Source organism: Paroedura picta, chromosome 8 (genome assembly GCF_049243985.1).
Source record: "Paroedura picta isolate Pp20150507F chromosome 8, Ppicta_v3.0, whole genome shotgun sequence".
Taxonomy (NCBI): domain Eukaryota; kingdom Metazoa; phylum Chordata; class Lepidosauria; order Squamata; family Gekkonidae; genus Paroedura; species Paroedura picta.
This window is the reverse complement of record NC_135376.1, coordinates 88,999,069-89,020,794: the sequence shown is the minus strand read 5'-3', so window position 1 is coordinate 89,020,794 and position 21,726 is coordinate 88,999,069. Positions and strand designations below refer to the sequence as shown.

General features: G+C 44.2%; 1 protein-coding gene across 3 annotated transcripts in view; it reads right to left on the bottom strand.

The window, feature by feature from the left end:
- Nucleotides 1-21,403, bottom strand: part of HERC4 (HECT and RLD domain containing E3 ubiquitin protein ligase 4) — a 42,729-nt gene extending 21,326 nt beyond the window's left edge. For 2 of the 3 annotated variants that reach the window (XM_077350791.1, XM_077350793.1), the window contains exons 1-9: nt 21,296-21,403; nt 13,852-14,137; nt 11,684-11,843; nt 9,530-9,606; nt 8,534-8,755; nt 7,644-7,735; nt 5,656-5,786; nt 3,336-3,496; nt 2,828-2,904 (exon numbers count right to left, since the gene is read on the bottom strand). In XM_077350791.1, the coding sequence (XP_077206906.1) occupies nt 2,828-2,904; nt 3,336-3,496; nt 5,656-5,786; nt 7,644-7,735; nt 8,534-8,755; nt 9,530-9,606; nt 11,684-11,843; nt 13,852-14,077 (1,146 nt within the window). In that variant the 5' untranslated portion in view covers nt 14,078-14,137; nt 21,296-21,403. Of the gene's footprint in view, nt 1-2,827; nt 2,905-3,335; nt 3,497-5,655; nt 5,787-7,643; nt 7,736-8,533; nt 8,756-9,529; nt 9,607-11,683; nt 11,844-13,851; nt 14,138-17,481; nt 17,599-21,295 lie in introns of those variants that run through there. The other variant, XM_077350792.1, reaches the window with a different exon arrangement.
- Nucleotides 21,404-21,726: the final 323 nt, after the last annotated feature.

Here is a 21,726-nt window from a genome sequence, read left to right as displayed (position 1 = left end):
GGGAAGCTGGCAACCCTAAGAGGAAGACTGTCTGTGCACAGCAGTCTTGACCTTAGTAAGATTTTTAATACTGTTTTTTTATTTGCCAGGCCAAGGTTATTTGCCAGTTACTATTTCAGTTACGATGTGTCTCCAGACATTTACGTGTTCTCTATTTAGTTTCAGGCTGTAAATATTTATTTAGATCTTCCTGCACTTTCCAGACTCACAGGACTGATGCTGGTCTGCCTGTCTGCGCCCCAGAATACAAACAGTTGCTGGTAAGGGCTAGCCATAACCCATAGGCCAGGAGGGACATTCCTGCACCACTCCCTACCAACTGCAGGCAAAAATGGCTCATTTGAAGGCTGGACTCTGAGTCATTGTACAATTTTGAAGTCCCACCTCCAAACCTCCAGGAATATTTCCAACCCAGGGGGTGGCCTGGAGGTGTGGCCTGAAGATCTACAGGTGTGGCCTGGAGATCTCCTTTAATTACAGCTCACCTGCAGAGTATAAAGATTAGCCCCCCAGGCAGAAAGGGCTACTTTGGACAGGGTTGTGGTAGAGAAGAAACATTTAAGGCTTCCCACACAGGTTGTTGTTGAATTGAAACACTTGAGGCCTACTACACAGGGTTGTTGTGCAGATGAAACAGGAGACAAAAGAGCCAGTGATCTCTGCAGAATAACACTGTGCAGTGGCCTCAAATCTGCAGAGAGTTGCAAAGAAGAAAGAGACATGGCTTGGCTGTGTCTAAGCCCTGGCCAGAGCAATATTTTAAGTGAGAAGGGGCTTTTCTGTGGCCTCCCTGTCAGGCAACTGTTTGGCAGAAAGGGAAAGTCCCCCCCCCCTCAAAAGGAAGGCCCTCGGGCTCCCCTGAGTTGCTCTTGGAAATGCCTCCCTCCCCTCAGTCAGGGCCTGTCAGAGGCTCCTTCGCAGCAAGACTGAAGGGAGGGGGAGGGAGGGAGCACTCTGCAGCCTCCTGCCAGCTCTGTCAGGGTTCTGAGGCAATTTGCAGTTGGACATGACAGTTAGGACAGCCTTGGGGGCGAAAAGGGCTGGCACAGCCTGTCCAAGCCTCTGTTCTCACCCCCCTTGGCAGCCCTACTGACCTCCTCTCCCTGCGGTGGTCAGGAGCAGACTGGCAGCCAGACTGGGCTGGGTGAATGGAATTTTGGTCTGTCCTGGTGAGGGGCCAATAGGAAGGCACTTTGCACGCCTCCCCATTGGCTGCTTGGCCCTGGATGGACACTTGGAGGGCCCAATCAGGAGCCGCAAAGCGGCTCCTGATTGGGCCCTCTGAGTTTTTATCCTGGACAGGGCCCGCCCTAACTCCTCCCCAGGTGGCCTTACTCTTTTATTTAATAGGACCCTGTCCTATTTAAAGATAAGAAGAAACCAACATGTTTCATAACCAATATGTTTCCCAGTCACTTCGTGTCTTGACCTTTGCTCTCTACTTCTTGCTTATCAACATTCAATATATATTATATATAAATAGTATCCACAGAATTTTAGATAAAATATTGGCTGACAAGACTCAAATAAAAGAAATTATTAAGGGATTCAATTTGAATCCTTTAAAATACAAATTCCCTGCTTTTTCAGGCTAACAGGAGTTCACAATGCATCACTGCCCTGATCAAACGCTCATTTCAAGCATGTGCCTAGCAACCCCAAATCTCCATTACATTCAGTGGACGAAGAGGAGCTGTTTTTTATACTCCGCCTTTGACTGCCCAAGCGAGTCTCAAAGACTGTTTACGCACTAGAGGTTTCATGCCGGGCTGCAGCCTGGAGTTTTGATCATGGCAGGCTGCCCCACCTCTTCCTGCACCCACACAGGGGAACATTTGGCCCCGTGCGACTCATCCGCCCCTGATTTTTACTCCTGCACGGGAGCTGGGGCAGTGAAGTTCCCAGTGCATAAACGGTTGAAGTGATTTACAATCGCCTTTCCTTCCTCTCCCCACAACAGACACCTGTGAGGTAGGTGAGGCTGAGAGAGCTTTGGCAGAAGTGCTATGCAAGAATGGCTCTAACAGAACTGTGACTACCCAAGGTCACCCAGTTGGCTGCATGTGGAGGAATGGGGAATCAAACCCAGCTCTCCAGATTAAGAGGCTGCCGTTCTTGAGCATGACCCCAAGCTGGCTCTCGCTGGGTGCTCATCTGCATCAGCCACCCAAAAGCAAGACAGGCTCTATCATTTATGCCCTGGACTTAAAAGTTGACTTTCATAATGAATTGACAGATGTTTAAAGAACATTTTACAGTACAATAAGTCACGGTCATATGAAGCATACACAGGTAGAGTTCGTTTCAAGCTGGCAACACTGTCACGTACATCCAAATCTGTGACGTAGTCCAGAAGGCATCTTATCTATGGAAATCTGTATTCCCAATTTAGAGCTTTTTGTAACCTCAAGAAAGGGTTGCTTCTGTGTTTCACGTAAGGAAGCAATTGTTTTCTAAACAATGCAAGCAGACTATTTTCTAACATACCAGAGACATCTGATTCAAACTAAAAACTTTACATGCTTCCAATATACAGTGTACTGTGTGAACAGTCAGCTTACAACAAAGTGGAACCTTTATATTCAACCTGTAAGTCACAATTAGGTGATTTATCACCAAATTCTAAAGCATCTCAACAACTGAAGATCTGGAACATTCATGAGGTTTAATAAGGTAAAAAAATAAATACAGGTGAAATGATATGACCAGGGCAATAGTTTAACAGTCCTTCAATCAGGCAAAGGGAAAGCCTGATATCAAACAAAGCCCAACACACGGTACTAAATACAGAAACCAGTTTATAGATTGTTGTAAGTAGATGAATTACCTCTGGAGTATAATAATGTGAAAAGCTCTGATCGCCACCAGAGAAAATCCTCTTTACACAGTAGTACTGTTCGCCATCTATAATTAAAATGAATTATGTTCAAAACCAAGTCAATCGAATGGACCATTACACTGGCATTGATACTTTAATTACGGAGGAACAAATGAACTTAAAATTCGCCAGGACAATATCATCTGCTCACTCTGCTATGAAAAGGGCTGCATGCCAGCATTTCCCATCACAATCAGAAACCTTATCTGCAATTATCACTTGGTACTATTCTGGAAATGACTACATTCAATAAGAAACGAGATTCTCCTCATAAAGAGGGTGCTTTAAAGAGGAGCGGCTATTCATTACACTTAAGGTACATTACAGAGAGAGCTCATAAAAAAAACCTGACAAAGGTTCCCATGAATTCATTCCCTGACTCACACAAATGCATAATTTAAGAATGACTCAGTGGCATTAACAGGCAAATAGATACTCGACATACACATGCAGGTACCTGAATCTGGTGGGATCTGGCCACCATAAGGCAGCCAATTTGCTTTTACTGGGAAAGGGCTTTTCCTGTTACTGGTTGATCCGGTTCCTAATTGTCCATTCCCTCCAAGGCCAAAAGAATAAATTCTTCCGGTTGAAGGAACAAATGCAGACGTGTGTTGCCTACGGCAGAGAAAGGACAGACATTCATAATGGCCTGAGAACGCTATGGTACCCCACACAGAGCCATTCAAAATACTCCTCCCCAAGACAAAGAAGTAGCCGCACTTCACTGGAGCAGCACGGTAGTGGCTGGCACGTCTACCTGCTAGTACACTTTCAAATATCAGAGGATGGTTGCAAGGAAGAAAATGAGTACCTGCTGTTTTTCTGCTCTGCCTATACCAATGTGTTTCCATTACAGGAATACGCAACTTCAGAGAGAGAAAAATTCAAGGTAACTTGGAACAGTTGAAAGTTCAAGAGTGCTTCCTTTGGAATTTTAAGAGAGCACATGGGCTCCTAAGAACCAGGGAGGGGTCATGGCACACTAGGAGAGGATCTGCTGGGCATACAGAAGGTCCTGATTCAAAGGCTCAGGTAGCAGGCACTGTGAAGGACCTCTGCTAGACACCTGGGAGAGCTACTGCCAGTCAGACCAAATAGTTCTGACTTGACAGACCAATGGTCTGACTGAGCAGAAGGCAGCTTAGGGTATTTTTGTCTAACTGCAAGCAGAAGAAAAATGGAGGCAGATTCCCACCCCACCCCCTTTTGATTGGAGATTGAATTGATTGGAGATGGAATCAGGTTCAAGATTTTAATTGTCACATTCAAAGCTCTAGACTGAGGGTTGTCAACCCCCGGTCTGCGGCCAGGCCTCAGTACCGGACCGCTGCCGGCTGCGCCTGCCTCTCCCCCCCCCCCCATCGAGAAGCTCACCAGGACGCGGCCGCTTCGCTCGTGGCCTGGCGAGCTTCTCGCCGCAAGAGGGGTAGGGAGAAGAGGTAGGCACGGCTGCTGGAATGCTGGCGGACATAAACGCGCATGCACAGCAGTGCCCCCTGCTGGCGCAAATGTGCATGCATGGCACCTGCACATGCGTGTTTGCATGCAGCTGCCCCGTGTGTGCGTTGCCTGGGCCGCCGGCTCTCCCCCACTCCCGGAGGCGGTCCTCAACTGCAAAAAGGTTGGGGACTGCTGCTCTAAACCATCTGGGACCTCTGTATCTATGGGACTGCTTATACCAGTACACCCCCCCACCCCAAGGAACACTAAGATCAAAACCTCTTCATGGTCCCCAACCCCAAGGAAGTAAAACTGGCTTCATCCAGGGCCAGGTGGAATGCTCTGCCCAGTGAGATCAGCACCCTCCAGGAACTTAAGCAATTCCAGAGGGCCTATAAGACAGAGCTATTCCACCAGGCCTATGGTGGAGGCCAGAAAACCAATACCAACCAAGTACTGGCCTCCCTAACCAAAAACCAAAGCTGAGAACCATTCTGAAGGACATCTGCCTCTCCCTCTTGGCTTATTTTGGAGAGATGGCTTTTAATTTATTTATTCATTTTAAACCCTAAACTGGAGTATATAAAGTTCATTGCCATATGGAATATGTATTATATTGTATGTTTTTCATTCTTGTTGATACCAACCCAGAACCTACTAAGAAAGGGTGGGTTACAGGGATATTGTTATGATTGTTATCCCCAGAAAAGCAAGGCCATTTCCCCCAACTCCTTCCCTTCACTGAGGCTCCTCCCATGCCATGCATTCCATGAAGATAGACTCACAGGGGTCACCATGTGACCTTCTGCCCCACATTGTTCAAAATCAAAATTAACTTTGCACAAAGCTGCTGTGGGAAGGCCCACAGATCTAGCCCCTGGTTTCGGAAAAAACAATCCAGATGCCAAAAGCAACTGTGCCTTTAGAATGTGTTCGTTCATTTAAACAAACTTTCTGCTTTTAAAGACAAATCCTAGGCAGCTTAATGCCAATCCAATTAGGCAGTTTTCTGAACTGTGTTAGTGTCAACCCAATTAAGTTATCCCTTGGGCCCTATAAACCCAGAACTGTCTAAACCCCAGCACTCCCTTTCCTAATGGCCTATCGCCACACCTTATGCACTAAGGCAGGGGTAGTCAAACTGCGGCCCTCCAGATGTCCATGGACTACCATTCCCATGAGCCCCTGCCAGCAAACGCTGGCAGGGGCTCATGGGAATGGTAGACCATGGACATCTGGAGGGTCGCAGTGACTACCCCTGCACTAAGGCATGCAACTGGTAAGGATTACTAAAGGAATAACCTTTTACAGTCCTGCCCAGGGCAAATTATTACCTTCCGCAGGTGATCTGGGTAACTGTGCTCCCCATCAGCTCAAACACTTTTCTTGGGTTGATTTCATGGCCAGTAGAGTTGTGACCCAATTGCCCATAGCCTCCAGCTCCAAAAGTAAACACCCCTCCTTGCTTAAAAAAAAGAAGAAGTGGTGGTTAGAAAGCTATATGAAGGGGAAATACTTCACATATTCACAGTCAGTTACAACCTGAGGGGGGGGGGAAAACCAAATGTCTGCACTAATTAACGGCTCACTCAAAGATGCTACTTTTTATAGACCAGATACTACTCTATTAAGGTTCTCCCCTTCTCATTTGCACCGATACGGCTGAGGGTAGAAGCTATAAAAATGACATAATTCAGGGAGAAAGGCAACTGTCCCATTTTCTGAATTTCAAAAAGGGGTTGGAAGGAGCTCATATGACTTCCATATGGTTCTGAACCAATAAATCTAATCTAAGATTAGGTCTAGAGCCTCTTGTGGCGCAGGGTGGTAAGGCAGCAGAAATGCTGTTTGAAGCTGTCTGCCCATGAGGCTGGGAGTTCGATCCCAGCAGCCAGCTCAAGGTTGACTCAGCCTTCCATCCTTCTGAGGTCAGTAAAATGAGTACCAAGCTTGCTGGGGGGTAAACGGTAATGACTGGGGAAGGCACTGGCAAACCACCCTGTATTGAGTCTGCCAAGAAAACGCTAGAGGGTATCACCCCAAGGGTCAGGCATGACCCGGTGCTTGTACAGGGGATACCTTTACCTTTAAGATTGGGTCTGCATCTTTAAAAAAAGTGTCTTGGTCTGTAGAGAACTGGATTTTTATTTAAAGGCATATTGTCCATCACTAAAGGAAAAAAAGTTGTCCTCCATTACTAGTGCTATCAGACTGAGAAAAGAGATGATTTTAAAAACTGTGTACAGACATTTGTGCCATATCTGTAAAAGGACTGCTGTTCTCACTTCCAGAGTGGAACTAGTTAAGCAGTTTTAGAAATGAAATAAGAGCAAATTCCAGTAATACAAATTAGATCTTCTGTATAGAACAAGGGAACATATTTGTTCATGCAAATCAGAAACCAAGTTAGCATGGACTTACATTTATATATTCGGTTTTACTTTAAATTAAAAGAGAGCGTACATAGAAAGAGCTGCTTTAAAGTGTCTTGTTACACAAGCACACAGTTAATAAGCATGGAAAGATGCAACTTGGGCTCTGGCGCTACTAGGAAGGGATATCCATCACCAAGGGACCCATGGGCACAGTTATTGGAGCCATGCAGATAGATTCAAATGGGTAGCCATGTTGGTCTGAAGGAGCACAATAAAATCAGAGTCTAGTAGCACCAACAAAGATTTAGAGTGCTTGCACTCGAAAGCTCACGCCCTGAATAAATCTTTGTTGTCTTAAAGGTGCTACTGGACTCTGATTTTATGGAGCCATGCAGAGAGAGTGCAAAAAATTAATCTTTCTAATAGGAGGCACCTGGAAGCAATATAAGCATGAGCTCCCCTATCTCCAAAAGTTAGTACTCATTTAATCATTACATGCCAGCATTTTCCAACTAATGCAAGTGCAACTTGGAGAAAACTTGTAGCCACTGAATTGTCATGTTGCTAGCTCACTTCTCCCATGTACTGACTTGTACGCAATGGGGAAAAAAGAAAAGCAAGTGGCTACGTGTTCTTTTCAGGAAGGCTAAAGTGGCGGAAGAATCCACAGCCCGAACCCCCTGGTACAGGGTATGGTATTTGAAAAAAGCAGACCAGCTGGTGAGCAACGGTGGCAGAAATGTTCTCCCTTCTCTGTACATAGCCAACGTTCACATGTGAGGTGGCTTGGCACCATGTGATCACAGGCTTCCTATTTCTGGCTGAACACACAGCCAAGCAGCCTGAAATGTGCAAGACTCAGCACAGGTGAACATGTCCCGTGCCACTCCATTACCTCTCCTGGCCAACACTAAAGGATGACAGAAGCTTCATTTCTAGTACTGTACCTTTGTAAGAGCTGCAGTGTGGTCTTCTCCACAAGAGATGTAAACAATTTTGTGAGATCGTAGTGACTTTAGAAGATTGGGAACGTATCTATCTGAAAGTAGTAATTATACAATACATGTAAGATACATATTGAAATAAGCGATACACATAGCCTTTAAAAAAATAAGATTGGTCTGGTTTTTCAAGAACAGCATTTGTTTATGAGGAACTTGGTCCCAACTTTTCAGCGTAAAGGTTAGAACTGAAACAGTGCAGGACAACAAATAGTGAAGCCTTACAACTATTTGAAGAAGAAGAGTTGGTTCTTATATGCAACTTTTCTCTACCCAAAGGAGTCTCATAGTGGCTTACAATTGCCTTCCCTTTTCTCTCCCCACAACAGACATCCTGTGAGGGAGGTGAGGCTGAGAGAGCCTTGATATTACTGAAGAAGAAGAGTTGGTTCTTATATGCCACTTTCCTCTACCCGAAGGAGTCTCAAAGTGGCTTACAGTCGCCTTCCCTTTCCTCTCTCCACAACAGACACCCTTGTGAGGTAGCAGAGGCTGAGAGAGCCCTGATATTACTGACGTAGTTCTTATATGAAGCTTTTCTCTACTCGAAGGAGTCTCAAAGCAGCTTACATTCGCCTTCCCTTTCTTCTCCCCACAAGAGACACTCTGTGAGGGAGGCGAGGCTGAGAGAGCCCTAGATATCATGGCTCAGTCAGAACAGCTTTATCAGTGCCGTGGCGAGCCCAAGGTCACCCAGCTGGTTGCATATGGGGGAACAGGGAATCAAACCCAGCTCGCCAGTTTAGAAGTCCACACTCCTAACCACAACACCAAGCTGCCTTTTTTGCAAATAACAGAAAGAAATAACATCAAGAAGAAGACTATACTGCGCTTACCATTTTCATCATTAAGTCCAAGCTGTCCAAATTTGTTGCGTCCCCATCCAAAGACAGCTCCAGAAAGAGAAAGTATAAAGCTATGGGCACCACCTGCTGCAATTTGGGCAAAAGGTATTCCCAGTAAAGATTTTATCAGCTGTGGGGAAGTCTGCTTTTTAAATTCATAGCCTAAGCCTAGCTGACCATGCTTATTCTGTCCCCAGGAAAAAACTTCACTGCCTGTGGAAGAAAAACAAAGGCATATTGAAAAATAAAAGAATTGTAATTTCTCGCTCTATGAACTATTCCATTGTTTTACATCACAAAGTTCAAACGGCAATAATAAGTCAGGAAATAAAGGCATTTCCAACTCTGAAGCAAAAGACCATCCTATTGTAAACTGCGGCTCACCCAAAAGCTCACTCATGGCTCAGTGTTACATGGAAAATTCAGTTAGCTCTCTCATGCTTACAGATTCAAAACTGTTAGAAAAAAGGGTAAAGTTCCTGTTGAGGCAGCACACCACTAAATCAGGAGAATTTCCACGTGAAGCCCATCCCTATGCTGCAATTTCTGACAGAAGGAGAATGTTACTAATATAAATTCCTTGCGGTCCGACATCAAGGGATGCAAGAAATGCAATGAGGAACTGGCACACAAAGACAGGTTATGTGCTAAACCAGTTGGCGAACGGGGGAGAAAAAGCAGCACAGCAAAAACACAGGAGCAAAGAACACAAGAGCACAGTGGAAGGGCACAAAGCATGACAAAGCAAAGCATGTGGGGAAAAGAAAAAGAAAAAAGATAACCTCACTTAGTAATACGGCATTCATTCATTTCCATGGCACAAGTAAAAGTTAAATTGTTTGGCTGCTTTCTGCATGTTCAATCTTTGGCCACAAAACACACTTTTCTACTCCATGATATCTTTCAGTGGACGTTTGCTGATGTTGCAACACACTTTAACATTCTAAAGACATAGGAACGTAACAATAGGTCAAAGGGTTTGGGTACCTTTGGAGAGTGCAAGTGAATGATAGTAGCCACAGGCAACCTGCGCTATTTGGATGTCCGATAAGCTTTTGATGTTTCTGGGGGAACAAGAAAAGATTGGATCAGTCTTCCAAAGCAAGAAATTAAGAAAAACACATTAAGCATTTGAAGATCAGGTGGCTAAAGCTATTTTATGTACTACACAGAACCTTCAGGGTTTACTGGAGGTACCAGCGCTGCCTCCGTAACTGCTAATCTATTGCTTATCGAAATGTGGAGATCTCCGAAAACAAGTTACGTATTTTCTGCCCAAAAGACAACGGCTGAAAACAAAACATTTGTATTGCAGAACAAATTGCAAAGGAACGTTTCGGGAAGAGTTTACCCTCCTAGATTCGTTCAGATTCTAAAGGGAGTGTTTGTGACACTCTATTGTGACGTTTCTATTCCTACACAATGGGACTGGATCCAGTGGTAATTTTCTCCTGACAAATGTCACTTCCATTGCTCCACCAAGCCCTCCAAAACTGCAGCTCCTCTGTAGCAGCGGGAGGAACAAATGGCGAGAGGTCTTGTGTGGGAGGGCTATATCCGAAAAACTGCCTCTCACTTCGGCTGGCAAAAAAATAACCACTGGATGCAACCTAGCAGAAACATTTATCCCAAGATTAGACTACCAGCTGTTAAGACAACGGAAGCCAGTCAACAAAAAATGTACGCAGACAGTGCTCCAGTCATCAGTCTGGCCACTTAAAAAGGTCTGCTGATGTTTGGTGCGACATCCAACCCTCTGCCCATATACACATTTCTACACAAGAGCTCCCCACTCCAACCCAATGTCATACTACAGACTGTGTTTGAAGCAGCTCATGTTGCTTGGCCAAGAAAAAAAGCCCTAATAAGAATATGTCATTACAAGCCAAGCTTTAGATGCCTGCATGACTCAGACACCAAGAATCATTTAACGCTTCTTCTACCACCAACTCACAGTACTAAATTCTCAAACCACTTCTGACCTCCATTTAAGAAACAGCTTTAGTCACCTGGCAGAGGAAATCGTGGGAAGGGAGGGAAAATGGCTTTACAAACCCTCAGAACGTATTATTTTACTAGGTCAGAACTTCTGTTTCTTGTACAATTATATAACTAAACTGAAAGAACTGTCAGAATCAGGAACAAAACATAGGCACGTGTTTTTAAAATCCCTGAATACTGTGTTCTCTAAATCAACGCTCTGCCAAATATGGCCTCTGAATATTGTATTAATATGAATGTTTTAATAATGCATAATTAATTAGGCTAGTTGGTGAAAAACATACTAGGTATGCCACTATAAATATCAGATTTCTCCACAGGTAACTTCACAGTTCAACTGCAGAACAGACCATGAAATCTGAAACATATCCACCTTTTCCCCTTAAGGATAGTAAAATTAGTTTCAATTCAAAAGGTTTCCCAATACAACATAGTAAAAATTAATTATATCTACTTATAGTTTCAAAATTGTAGCATAATTTCCATATTTATTGAAATATTAGGATACAAGCTACTTCTTAGAAGTAATTCTTTTGATCAGAAAAAAATGCCTAGTGTTTTAAGTAGTTCTTCAGAGTGTCCAATCATAGAGACACCATTAACAGAAACTTTAAGATGAAATATTAAAAGTTAAGATTAAGAATATACAGAATATTCAATCACGTCTACTTCCAGCTGGTAATCCTTATGACTGTAGTAACATGAACATTAAAGAGTTAAATGAATATGCTTCTAAAACAGACTGGAGCTACGATCCACCCTCTGGCATTTTCTTTCTTACTCTTTTCACTTTCACTTACTCTTTTCACTTTCAATATCAAAGTGTTATATCCAGTAACAACGAAGTTGCACTGTTGGCCTGTAATTATAGTTAGCACTTCTGTTTTTACGTACAGGGCCCCCAAACAAAAAGAACCACCCTGTATTGCAGATTAATATTATTCCATACGGCCAAGAGGAGCGAAGGCTGAGACACAGGGGTATGTTTAAGGCTACCTATCATGAATCTGGGAATTCCTACCCCCACTCCTCTGGAATTTATACATGTTAGAACATGTTTTATAAAATGAAATTGAAATATTTTAAAAGCAGTTTCCTAAAAGGTGCAAATAAAGAATCCTCATTATGACTCTGCTTTACCTGGGTACTCTAATACATTCTTCAGTTCCTGGCAAGCCAAGCTGTCCATCTACTGCAAAACCCCATGCATAGACTTGTCCCTTGTCATTTAATGCTAAGGTGTGGGCTTCTCCACAAGAAACAGCTACAATGTTTTGAGCATCCAGGGCACCAACCTGCTCTGTAATTGCCAAAGAAAAAAGGTTACAGAATTGTTACACTGCAACTGCTAAAGCAATTCAAGAATAGTTAAAAACAGCCAAAAGGCACAACACACAAACACAACTAGGAGCAGCAGCAAGATTATTATTGGCAAAAATTCAGATTTACTCTCTTACTGAGAAAACGTCCCTTTAACACATTTTCGGTTAAAACTGATCTATGTAAGTATCTGTGAAGGGAGGTGGTGTCAAGTGCAAAAAACACATATGCCTGATATTGTTATTTCTGTTATCATTTCGTTGGGTCTTTTTAAATATGGATGTAATTTCTCGTTTATATAAGCATTTTAAAGGGAAAAATGCCAATAAAATGTATTAAATCTTTTACTCATCTTCAGATATTACATAACTCAAAACTCACAATCCTGCAAAACACATCATTATGTCAAGAGTGCTCAATGAGGACTGATTCTTTTTCTTAATTAAGGAGAACAACATACACAGTGCTGAAGACTGGAGAAGTTGATGTATTTCCAGAGGTAGAATTCATCTTTATGTATTTAAATTTTTTACACGTTAGTTTGAATACAACTAACAGGTCCTCTCCACCAAGGGAAGAAGAAAAGCACACACATTCATGCAGCCACTGAAAGTTTCTTTTCTAATGTCAGCATAAAAAAATACATATAAATAATAAATAAAACATGAAAAACTTCCAAGCTTCCTCACTGAGTCCACAAATCCTCCAGTGACAAAAACGGCAATGGTATTCTGCTTTCATACAGTAGCCTTTCTCAGAGGAAGCAAAAATAACCAAATAAAAAGTTCATATTCAAAGCACACCGAAACTGCCATAAAAATATTTAAGCATTTCCAACATTTTATATATGTGCTAGATAGATAATAATTCTTTCACACGGTGTGACAACCAAGAAAAAAAAGAAACATCTGGTTATCTTCTGGATGCTTTACTAATTCTAGAAGCACTTCAGTTATCTAGGCAACAGTTCCTGCCATACGCATTCCATGAAATACCCTGAACCAATTCATGTGACCATTATATGGAGCAAAGCCATTATTTTTGGTCACCGCTGCTGCTGTGGTATGTGTTTCAACACATATGAGTGCTGCTTCACCTACAAGGTCTTGGGCATGTGAATAGACAGACAAGCACATTAAAAAAATGAGAACCACGTTAGCCACAAATGATGCCAACGAACTTCACTTGTGGCTTTTCAATTCAATGAGCTGATGAATGAGGAAGGATTTAAAGGGAGGTTACTTTGAATGGGAGAAAAGTTCAAATACGCAAAGATCCTTCATCTGTTCCATTATATATTTCTGGTAAGGCCTTGGAGGAGAAGCGTGTCTCATAGCTTAAGTGCCATAACACCAACTCAGGGTGGCTGTCCTGCCCGAGTACCTCCTTCTCCAACTGGGTTGCCTGTTTGTCCAGAGGCCAGCCAATCGCTTTTGGTCCCCCAACCCTGACCACTCCCCTCTGAGGCTTGGAGGCTGCAGATCCCTGCCACATGAGAGCTGCCCCTGCCTACAGCCTTTCCGGGTCCTGGGGGGAAGGGAGGCCGTCCTTCCACTCCAGCCCCCTAATTTAGCGCCCATTGTATTCTCGAATGCAACAGACTTGGCCCCTAGTGCCTATGTAAGTACAAAACGTCTCACATGGAGCAATTCCTACATGTATCGTGACTTGCTGTCTCCCAACTTTTCAAAAAGAATTGAAAGTCACACGGAGTCACATAGGCATTTTCTACAATGTGTGAACATGGTAAGACATAGAATCTAGCTAAATTTTTGAACATGAGCTACATTCTAAAGCTTTAAGCTTTGGGATTTTCGAAAATCAGTTTTAAGGAAGGGCTATTAAACACAAGCATTGTTAATTATTCTGATGCATCAAATTAAATATATGAACTTAAGCAAATAGAACTGTCACCTCTACCTTACCTTCCATCCCTTCTATCTAATCTGAATAAACGTAACATCTGCCAGGCACTACTTTTAACCTACCTGGTCTTTTTCTGGATTTTTCATGTCCTAGTTGTCCTAAATCATTACATCCACATGTATACACAGTCCCATCATCCAAAACACACACAGTGTGCCTTAGTCCACAGCCGACATCTTGGATTTTCTTGTTCAGGAAGAAGTTACATCTTCTAGGTTCCAGTACGACCTCTTCATCGATGCCTCCCAGTCCAAGCTGCCCAAACGAGGCGTTTCCCCAGCACAACATCTTGCTGCTCTTATCAACGATCTGCAGGCTTCGATGTTCAAAGGTGTTCTTTCAGCATCGCTGTTACAAGGAGAAAAATAAACTAAGTCAGTACCAGGAGTCACAACTCTCACAATTATTTTGACCCAAACAAGAACAAGGAAAAAACTACAACTTTAATTGTCAGGTTGGTTGCTTTAAGGCTGCTGAAAATGATTTTGTTTTAATTCTGATTTCCGTATATCTTCTACCTTTCATGAACTTCCCTGCTGCTACTGACACTTTCTGAACTCAAAGGAACCAACATCTGTTAACTGTGTGGCTGTTACATTATCCCGAAAGCTCACGGGATGCAAAAATGTATCATCTGAACCACTTATGGAACCAGTAATGATGGCAGGTCAGGAAGGCAAGGAATACTGATTCATTTAGGTATTGATCTGACTGACAATTTATTACTAAACCTTTAAAATGTAGTGGATGTTCATTTTGCTCCCCAGTTACAGAAGCAAGGTATTTTGAGTATCCCCAGTTCAAATGATTGATTGTTCTGGTGGAGTTCAATGTCCATGCCAAGGATAACTTGCCAGGACAGGATCAAGATTTTATGGTCCCTCTGACTGACTTAGATCTCTATCAAACTATAATGGGCCCAACCCATAACTGAAATTTCACACTAGATTTAATTTTTTTGTATTGAGCAATTGAAGGAAGAGCCTGGTTTCAGGGACACAGACTGAACCTGCAGCATGTTCTGACCATTACTTACTGAAAGCCACAGTGAATGTGCCTCCAATACCCTACATGAGAGGAACCTGGTCAAAACGGTCCATCCACAGAGGCTGAGGAATACTAATACTGAATACTAAAATGCTATGGGGGATTTTTAGATTCCAGCTGAGGCAGCAGTGGGAGTATGGAACGTTCCTTGAACCTATCAACAAGGCCTGTGACCACTCCATTTCCTGGGGGTAAGCTGGCACCCTGTTTTACCACGGAACTGGGTGACCTGAAAGGGCTGGGAGATGTCTAGAACAATGCTGGCAGTGAATCCCTACCAAATCAGATAAATTATGCTACAGAACCCATTGGAAGACCTATGAAGTGGCAGTGATGGCAGCAAAGAAATGTTACTACTCTGCGACTATACAGTATCAGCTAGCTCATAGTCATCTCAATCGTTTAAACAAGTTCAGCAACTGCTGATGCCAAAATCAAAGCCTTTATTATCTTAGGGAGAGACAAAGAACAGTGATACGTTTGTCAAGTTTTTTGCTGATAAAATATCCAGAATACACTCTGATCTGGTTGTCAGTTGTAACATAGACATTCCAGAACACAGGACTATACATCACCTGATCTATTAATTCTGATTTCAGTTTTTGTGATGGATGTCAACAAGATTCTGAGATTGCTGAAACCATTACACTCTATATCCACAAGAGTGATTCACACTTCTGATTCACATGCTGAAGGTTCCAAAGACCCCTATTGGTGGAATCTCCCCTCCCCCAGGGCCAATTGCTGCTCTTGCTCAGGATTCTACCCACCCCTTCCCTTTCCTTCAGGCCTGCTGTGAAGGGAGCCTCTAACAGCCCCGGGACTACTTATAGTTTGCAGCAGTGGTCCCCAACCCGCGGGCCCCGGCACAGTGCCGGGCTGCGAAGGCCTTGGCGCTGGGCCGCGGCTCCTTCTTCCCTCCCCCCGAAGCGAGAAGCTCGCCAGGCCACGAGCAAATCGGCCGCCAAAGCGGCCTATTTGCTCGCGGCTTGGAGGGGCCGGGAGGGGGAGCCGCGGCCGCCAGCATAGGGCCGCCAGCCCTATCAGCCCAAACAGGCCCACTGCCCCAAACAACCCCACCGCTGCCTCGCCTGACCTTGGCGGCAGCAACCTGGATCAGGAGGGGAAGAAGGACCACGCTTCTCATCTGGGACAGCCCCACCATGGCCTCTGCAGACCTTGGCAGCACCTGCACAAATGGGGGGGAAGGGTCTAGCACCCATTGTATTTTTCCCATAATGGGCTTTTTTGCAAGTTAAAAAATAAAATAGAACAATTTGATAGGTAAGACTAGCCATGAATGGTAGGAAAATAATGTCAGCTTGGTACTCCAAAGGCAATGTCATCGTCTGTGCTGGGAAGGCTGAATATCTCAGGAAGATTCTGCTAGCAACAGCTGATTTTTAAAAAATTGCACAAAGTAGGCCTTGGTCCAGAACCCCATTACATTCTTAAGTGCCGTATGTTCTGTCTACTATAAATGTATTACAGGTTTATCATATCTGTAGCCTTTAAAGCTCTTATAAAACTGATATTTGCTGTTTACAAACATTTTTCAAGTTGCAACTTTGCAGCTCTGCTCCCATTGTTTTGAAAACAAAAAGTTCCTCAATATTCCTTCTCATGCAGAAGAATTCCCCCTTATTTTCAAAACTGAAACTAAGTATATTCTTGAGAGCAGGGTACTGTAATTCCCCAGCCCCGACTCATCCAAACAAAACAACACAAGCAAATCAGGAATTACGTACACCCACCTTCTCAAATGTTAGCAAGGATTTAAAGAAAGCTGTTTGCAACTTAAATTACCCTTCTTCTATACAGTTATATAATGAACATACTTCACAAACATCGCTATGTAGAACATCCTGCAACCTTCAAAGATATGAAGTGCTGAGCGTGAGACCGCTTAGGCGAGAACAGAATTAGCAGAAAAACTAACAGGACATGATTTGTATTCAGCTATAGATCTGGAAGCTAAACGGGGTCGACCCTAGTTTGTACTTGGATGGGAGACCACTAAAGAATTCCAGGGTCAGCAGAAAGCAACGGCAGGTCATCTCTACTAGTCTCTTGCCTTGAAAGCCCTGGAGCAGAGGTAGTCAAACTGCGGCCCTTCAGATGTCCATGGACTACAATTCCCATGAGCCCCTGCCAGCGAACGCTGAATTGTAGTCTATGGACATCTGGAGGGCTGCAGTTTGACTAACCCTGCCCCAGAGGGTGGCCATGAGTCAGCTGCAACTGGCCGCCACATTACACCCCCCCACACACACAAAGCTACCACAGCACAGCACAAAGTATATTCAGATATCATGGCCAGTTTCAAGATTCATTCTTAATTTATAATCTCCATCCAGAAAATTGCCTAGTCCAATGTTAGAACAAGCTGTTGTTTCTTTTAAACTGGGACGTTTTCGATCTTGGCTCTGCAGGCAAAGATAGTTGAATGGTTTCCATCCTCGTTCTTGCCATGAACAAATTTATTAACAAACTCTCACAGGGCAGGAGGTGGAGGAGGTCCCAGGCTTCTAACTTATTTTTTTCAGAGCCTCACATTGCTAAGATGACCCCCAAGTACTATTTTCATTCCAAATTTGTGCACACTTTCTTGGTAATTAATTTTTATGGAGTTCAATGGAACTTACTCCCAGGTTACTTTACAGGATCTCAGCATTAATGTGAAAAAGATTGTACCAGTTTTAGGACAGACTCAGCATGCCAGGAGCTGGAATATATTCTTCAAAGTAGCTTTTACATATTCATGTCAACGGTAATTTAAACCTGAGTTATAAGCACATAAATAGCACAATAAGTTTAAGATTCGTATTTTCATTTTAAGTAGAAATGCAGTGAGAAAAAAAATACAGAAAAAAGAAACTGGTGGTCCAGTTATGGCTATCCAAAGAGCACTAGATAGAGTCTACAAACACACCACAGCACCCCCCCTCCCCAATATCCTAATACGTTCTTGACATGGTTGGATGTGTCACATTAACACACTATATTATACAAATCTCTGCATACCTGACTATGTTCCACATAATGCATGCTCTTTTTCCCCATTATCTATTCACTGGCTCTCTATGAACAAGAACAGTTTAGCAATGGTAGAACAGAACAGCACAAAGTTCACCTGAGCCTTCACAGGAAGATTCTGTTGCCATGTAGCTTAATTAAGATCTGCTTTTAACTTCAAACTCAGGAACTCCAGAAAGATCTTGTATCCAGACCCGGAGCTTTCCAGAAGCATGGCAAGCTTTCAGATTCTCTTTCATCATGAGTCACTGCTGTTGCAACACCCGCTTACAGCACAAGGAAGCACATTTTATTTAGGCTGAAACCTACCGAACTCTTAATCTATGTCTTTCTCACAGAACAAGGACATACAGAACTCAAACAATGGTAAAGTTTAAGGCCCATTTTGAAGGATTTTTTGAGACTCCACACTTCACACTGCATGGCACACCGCCCTTAAATGTCCTATACATCAACCAATTTCACTTGAAATGTAGAAAAAGTTGGTCAGTTTTAAATGAATCAGCTGCATCTGTGATCAGTCAGGAAGCATCAACTGCCTTGGGAATGATTGCCAAAAATGAGGACCAGAATAATGTCAATTCTCTTAAAAATGATCAAGGAGGGAACTACTAGGTTTCCATTCCACCGGTTTTAAATGACAGCTGTTGTATGGTATTTATATCTTCTGCCTGTAAACATAGTCTTCTTCAATGCTCAATACATCTAGACTTGAGAAATCACAGCCCCTAGATCATCATGGCACCTACAAATTTCATTGTAATGTCATATGTTTTTTTGTGGTAGCAATAATTAGAAAATATAGTTATACAAAACCTGAAAACTGGACTATGAATCTGACTCCTAAATAATCTGGCTGGATTCTAAAGCCATACAAAATTTGTCAAGACCTGGAATACATCAAAATGGCATTCTGGTTATCTTTATGACTAAAAATAAGCCAACACACAAATAGTCTATTAATGTCCCACAATCCTGGGACAAAGAGCTAAGGTTCCACTACAATTTTAAAGAAACCACTGTGCTTTTCCTTTGAAATTCGTCTTCTTTCTATTTATTTGTTTATTTATTTGTTTATTTATTTATATACCGCCCTCCCCGGAGGCTCTATATACCTAATATACCTATTTCTATCCACACATTTAATTAGACGATACCAAACAACCACAGCCCCACCAGTAACATACACCCACTTACCAATTAATGTTGTCTAATCACATTGAGATGCATCATCTCTCTCACTCTGTGCCCCGTGCCACGTATTTGTTCTGTATTCCATGGAAGAAAAAGCCTACTTTGGAACCCTTATCCAAAGCCATCAGAGTTTTGTGGCTGCACATGCCTATCGGGGAGCTCATCTGCATATCAGCTGAACTATTTATATGGGCCACCGTGCTACAAAGCACACATTATAAAAACTCACACTTTCTCAGCATGTCAAGACGGATTCTGGATGGGGAAGGGCCATGTACCAGTGCTTTAGACAGTAAGCCATCTGACAGGCACCATGCCATTTCAGTGTTAAATTACAAGGTATCACACTACATAGTGCTAAGTGAATGTTATGTAGAATTAGGGACTGCTAGCACTGAAGTTACGTAACACTGTAAAATACACTGGACTTCCCTTATTATTAGAACACAATACAGCAGTCAAATTCAAATTCATTTTAATACAGCACTGCAGCCAGATAACAATACAGCAGTCAAACATCATGTCTTCCAACAATGTTTAATATGTCAACCCGATAAAACTACATTGAATACAGAATTCAGTACAAAATATGAACCTCAAGGGAACTTTTGACGGAGTATGAACAGCAATTATCGAAGAGGGGGCTATTCAGTTTAAATCTGTAATGTCTTAATTATGAGTTGAAAGCTGCCTTACACAAAGAGAAAAGATGGGGTTTAAATATTTTATTAAATAAACTCATAATATCTTAAAGAAGGAAAGGGAAATAACTGTCTTTAAATTTTGATTATAATAGTTCAACCTGGCTCAAAACAGGTAACATAACCACGAAATAAACCCAACTAGATTCAACATATGAAAACATCAAAAAATATCACCTCCATGTCAGTTTCCAGAAAACAGATTTTGGTGTGTTTTTGTTTGTTTGTCACTTGCATAGGGCGCAAATCAGCACCAGCAAGCAGCCTTTTTGTAAAGTGCCAGAAGGGTCAGGAAGTAATTAGTGTGTGTGAGGGGGGAGGATGCTGTTCCACAAGTGAGAAAATCAACAAAAGTACACACAGAAGGGATGCACATAGGTCCTTCTCACGAGAGGCGTTGTCCTCAGACCCAACACCACAGCACCTTCATGCTAAGAAAAGCAAATGTTTGAGGTGGGCAAAGAAATGAGGCTTAGGGTTCCAGTTGGAACTCCACCCCACGAAACAGGGTGCACCTTACTTCCGGGGAAACAATTTTGACTGCATGGCTTATAAAGGGGCAGTTCTTCACGCCTTGGCAGAGCATCAGAGACTAAAGGGGCCTGAGGGAGGGCTGGCACTCCTCCTGCACTCTCATTCAGATAAATGTGCTTTTACTAGAAAAGGAGCCTTAGGGCACACAGGGTGGAAGACATCAGGCATTCCTCCTTAATCGCTCACTAAGTGCTAACCCACATAGCACACAGGAGCTGCGCAATGAGACACTGGAAAGCAGAGGAGGGGAGGATAGCGGCGGAATCTGATCTGGAGAACTGGGTTTGATTCCCCACTCCACCAGATGCAGCCAGCTGGGTGCCCTTGGGCCAGTTCACAGTTCTCTTAGAACTGCTCTTGCAGAACAATTCTATCAGCGCTCTCTCAGCCTCGCCTAAGGTGTCTGCTCCGGGGAGCGGAAGGAAAGGCGACTGCGAGCCACTCCGAAGCTCATAAGGCCTGCTGGGTGATCTTGGACCAGTTCCAGTTCTCTCAGAGCTCTCCCCGCGCCACCTCCCTCCCAGGGTGCCTGTTGCAAGGAGAGGAAGGGGAGGCGATTGTAGGCCGCTTGGAGCCTCCTTCGGGTCGGGAAAAGCGGGGGCTAAAAGCCAACGCTGCTGCTGCTGCTGCTGCTGCTGCTGATCTCTCCGCATTGTTTCCCAGGCCTCTCCCCCGGCGAGCGGGAAGGGGAAGCCCCGGGCAGGTGCAAAATGCCCGCCGTTGGGCCGCCAAGCACACGAGGGGTCGCCCGCCTGCCCTCCGGCGACAGTCCAAGGCTCGCCAACTTTTCTCCGCCCGCGCTGAAGGAGGGAGGGAGGGAGAGCCCTCGCCCTCGCCCTCGCCCTCGCCCCGCTAGGAGGGCGGCCCATTCAGCCCGCCGCGCCCCACCCCCAAGGGGCCGCCTCGGAGCCTGCCCCGGCCCACCCGCCGGCCCAAGCCCCCCGCGGCGCCCCTCTCGCCCGGCCCCGGCCCGCCGCCCGCCAGCAGCACTCACCGCGGCTCGGCCGGGGCAGCGCCCGTCCCTGCGAGCGGGGAGGCCGCGCTCCCTCCACAGGCCCAGCAGCGCCGGCGCCCTGCCCTCACTGCGCAGGCGCCCCGCCAACACCGCCCCTTCCCTTGCGGGGGAACCGAGGCCGCGCCCGCCCCGCACAGCCCCCGGCCCAGGGGGAGGAGGAGGAGGGGGGGGGAGGATAGTCCGTGCCTTTCCGCCCCCCCCCTCTGCACAGGGAGGGTGGAGTGGCTCTAAGGAGGCCGCGGGGCAGAGAGCCGCAGGGAAGAACTCTTGAAACTCTAGACATTCGCCTAGAAATTCTAATAATAATAATATAGACATTAGTATAGACATTCTAATAGAAATATACAGGGGTAGTCAAACTGCGGCTCTCCAGATGCCCATGGACTACAATTCCCATGAGCCCCTGCCAC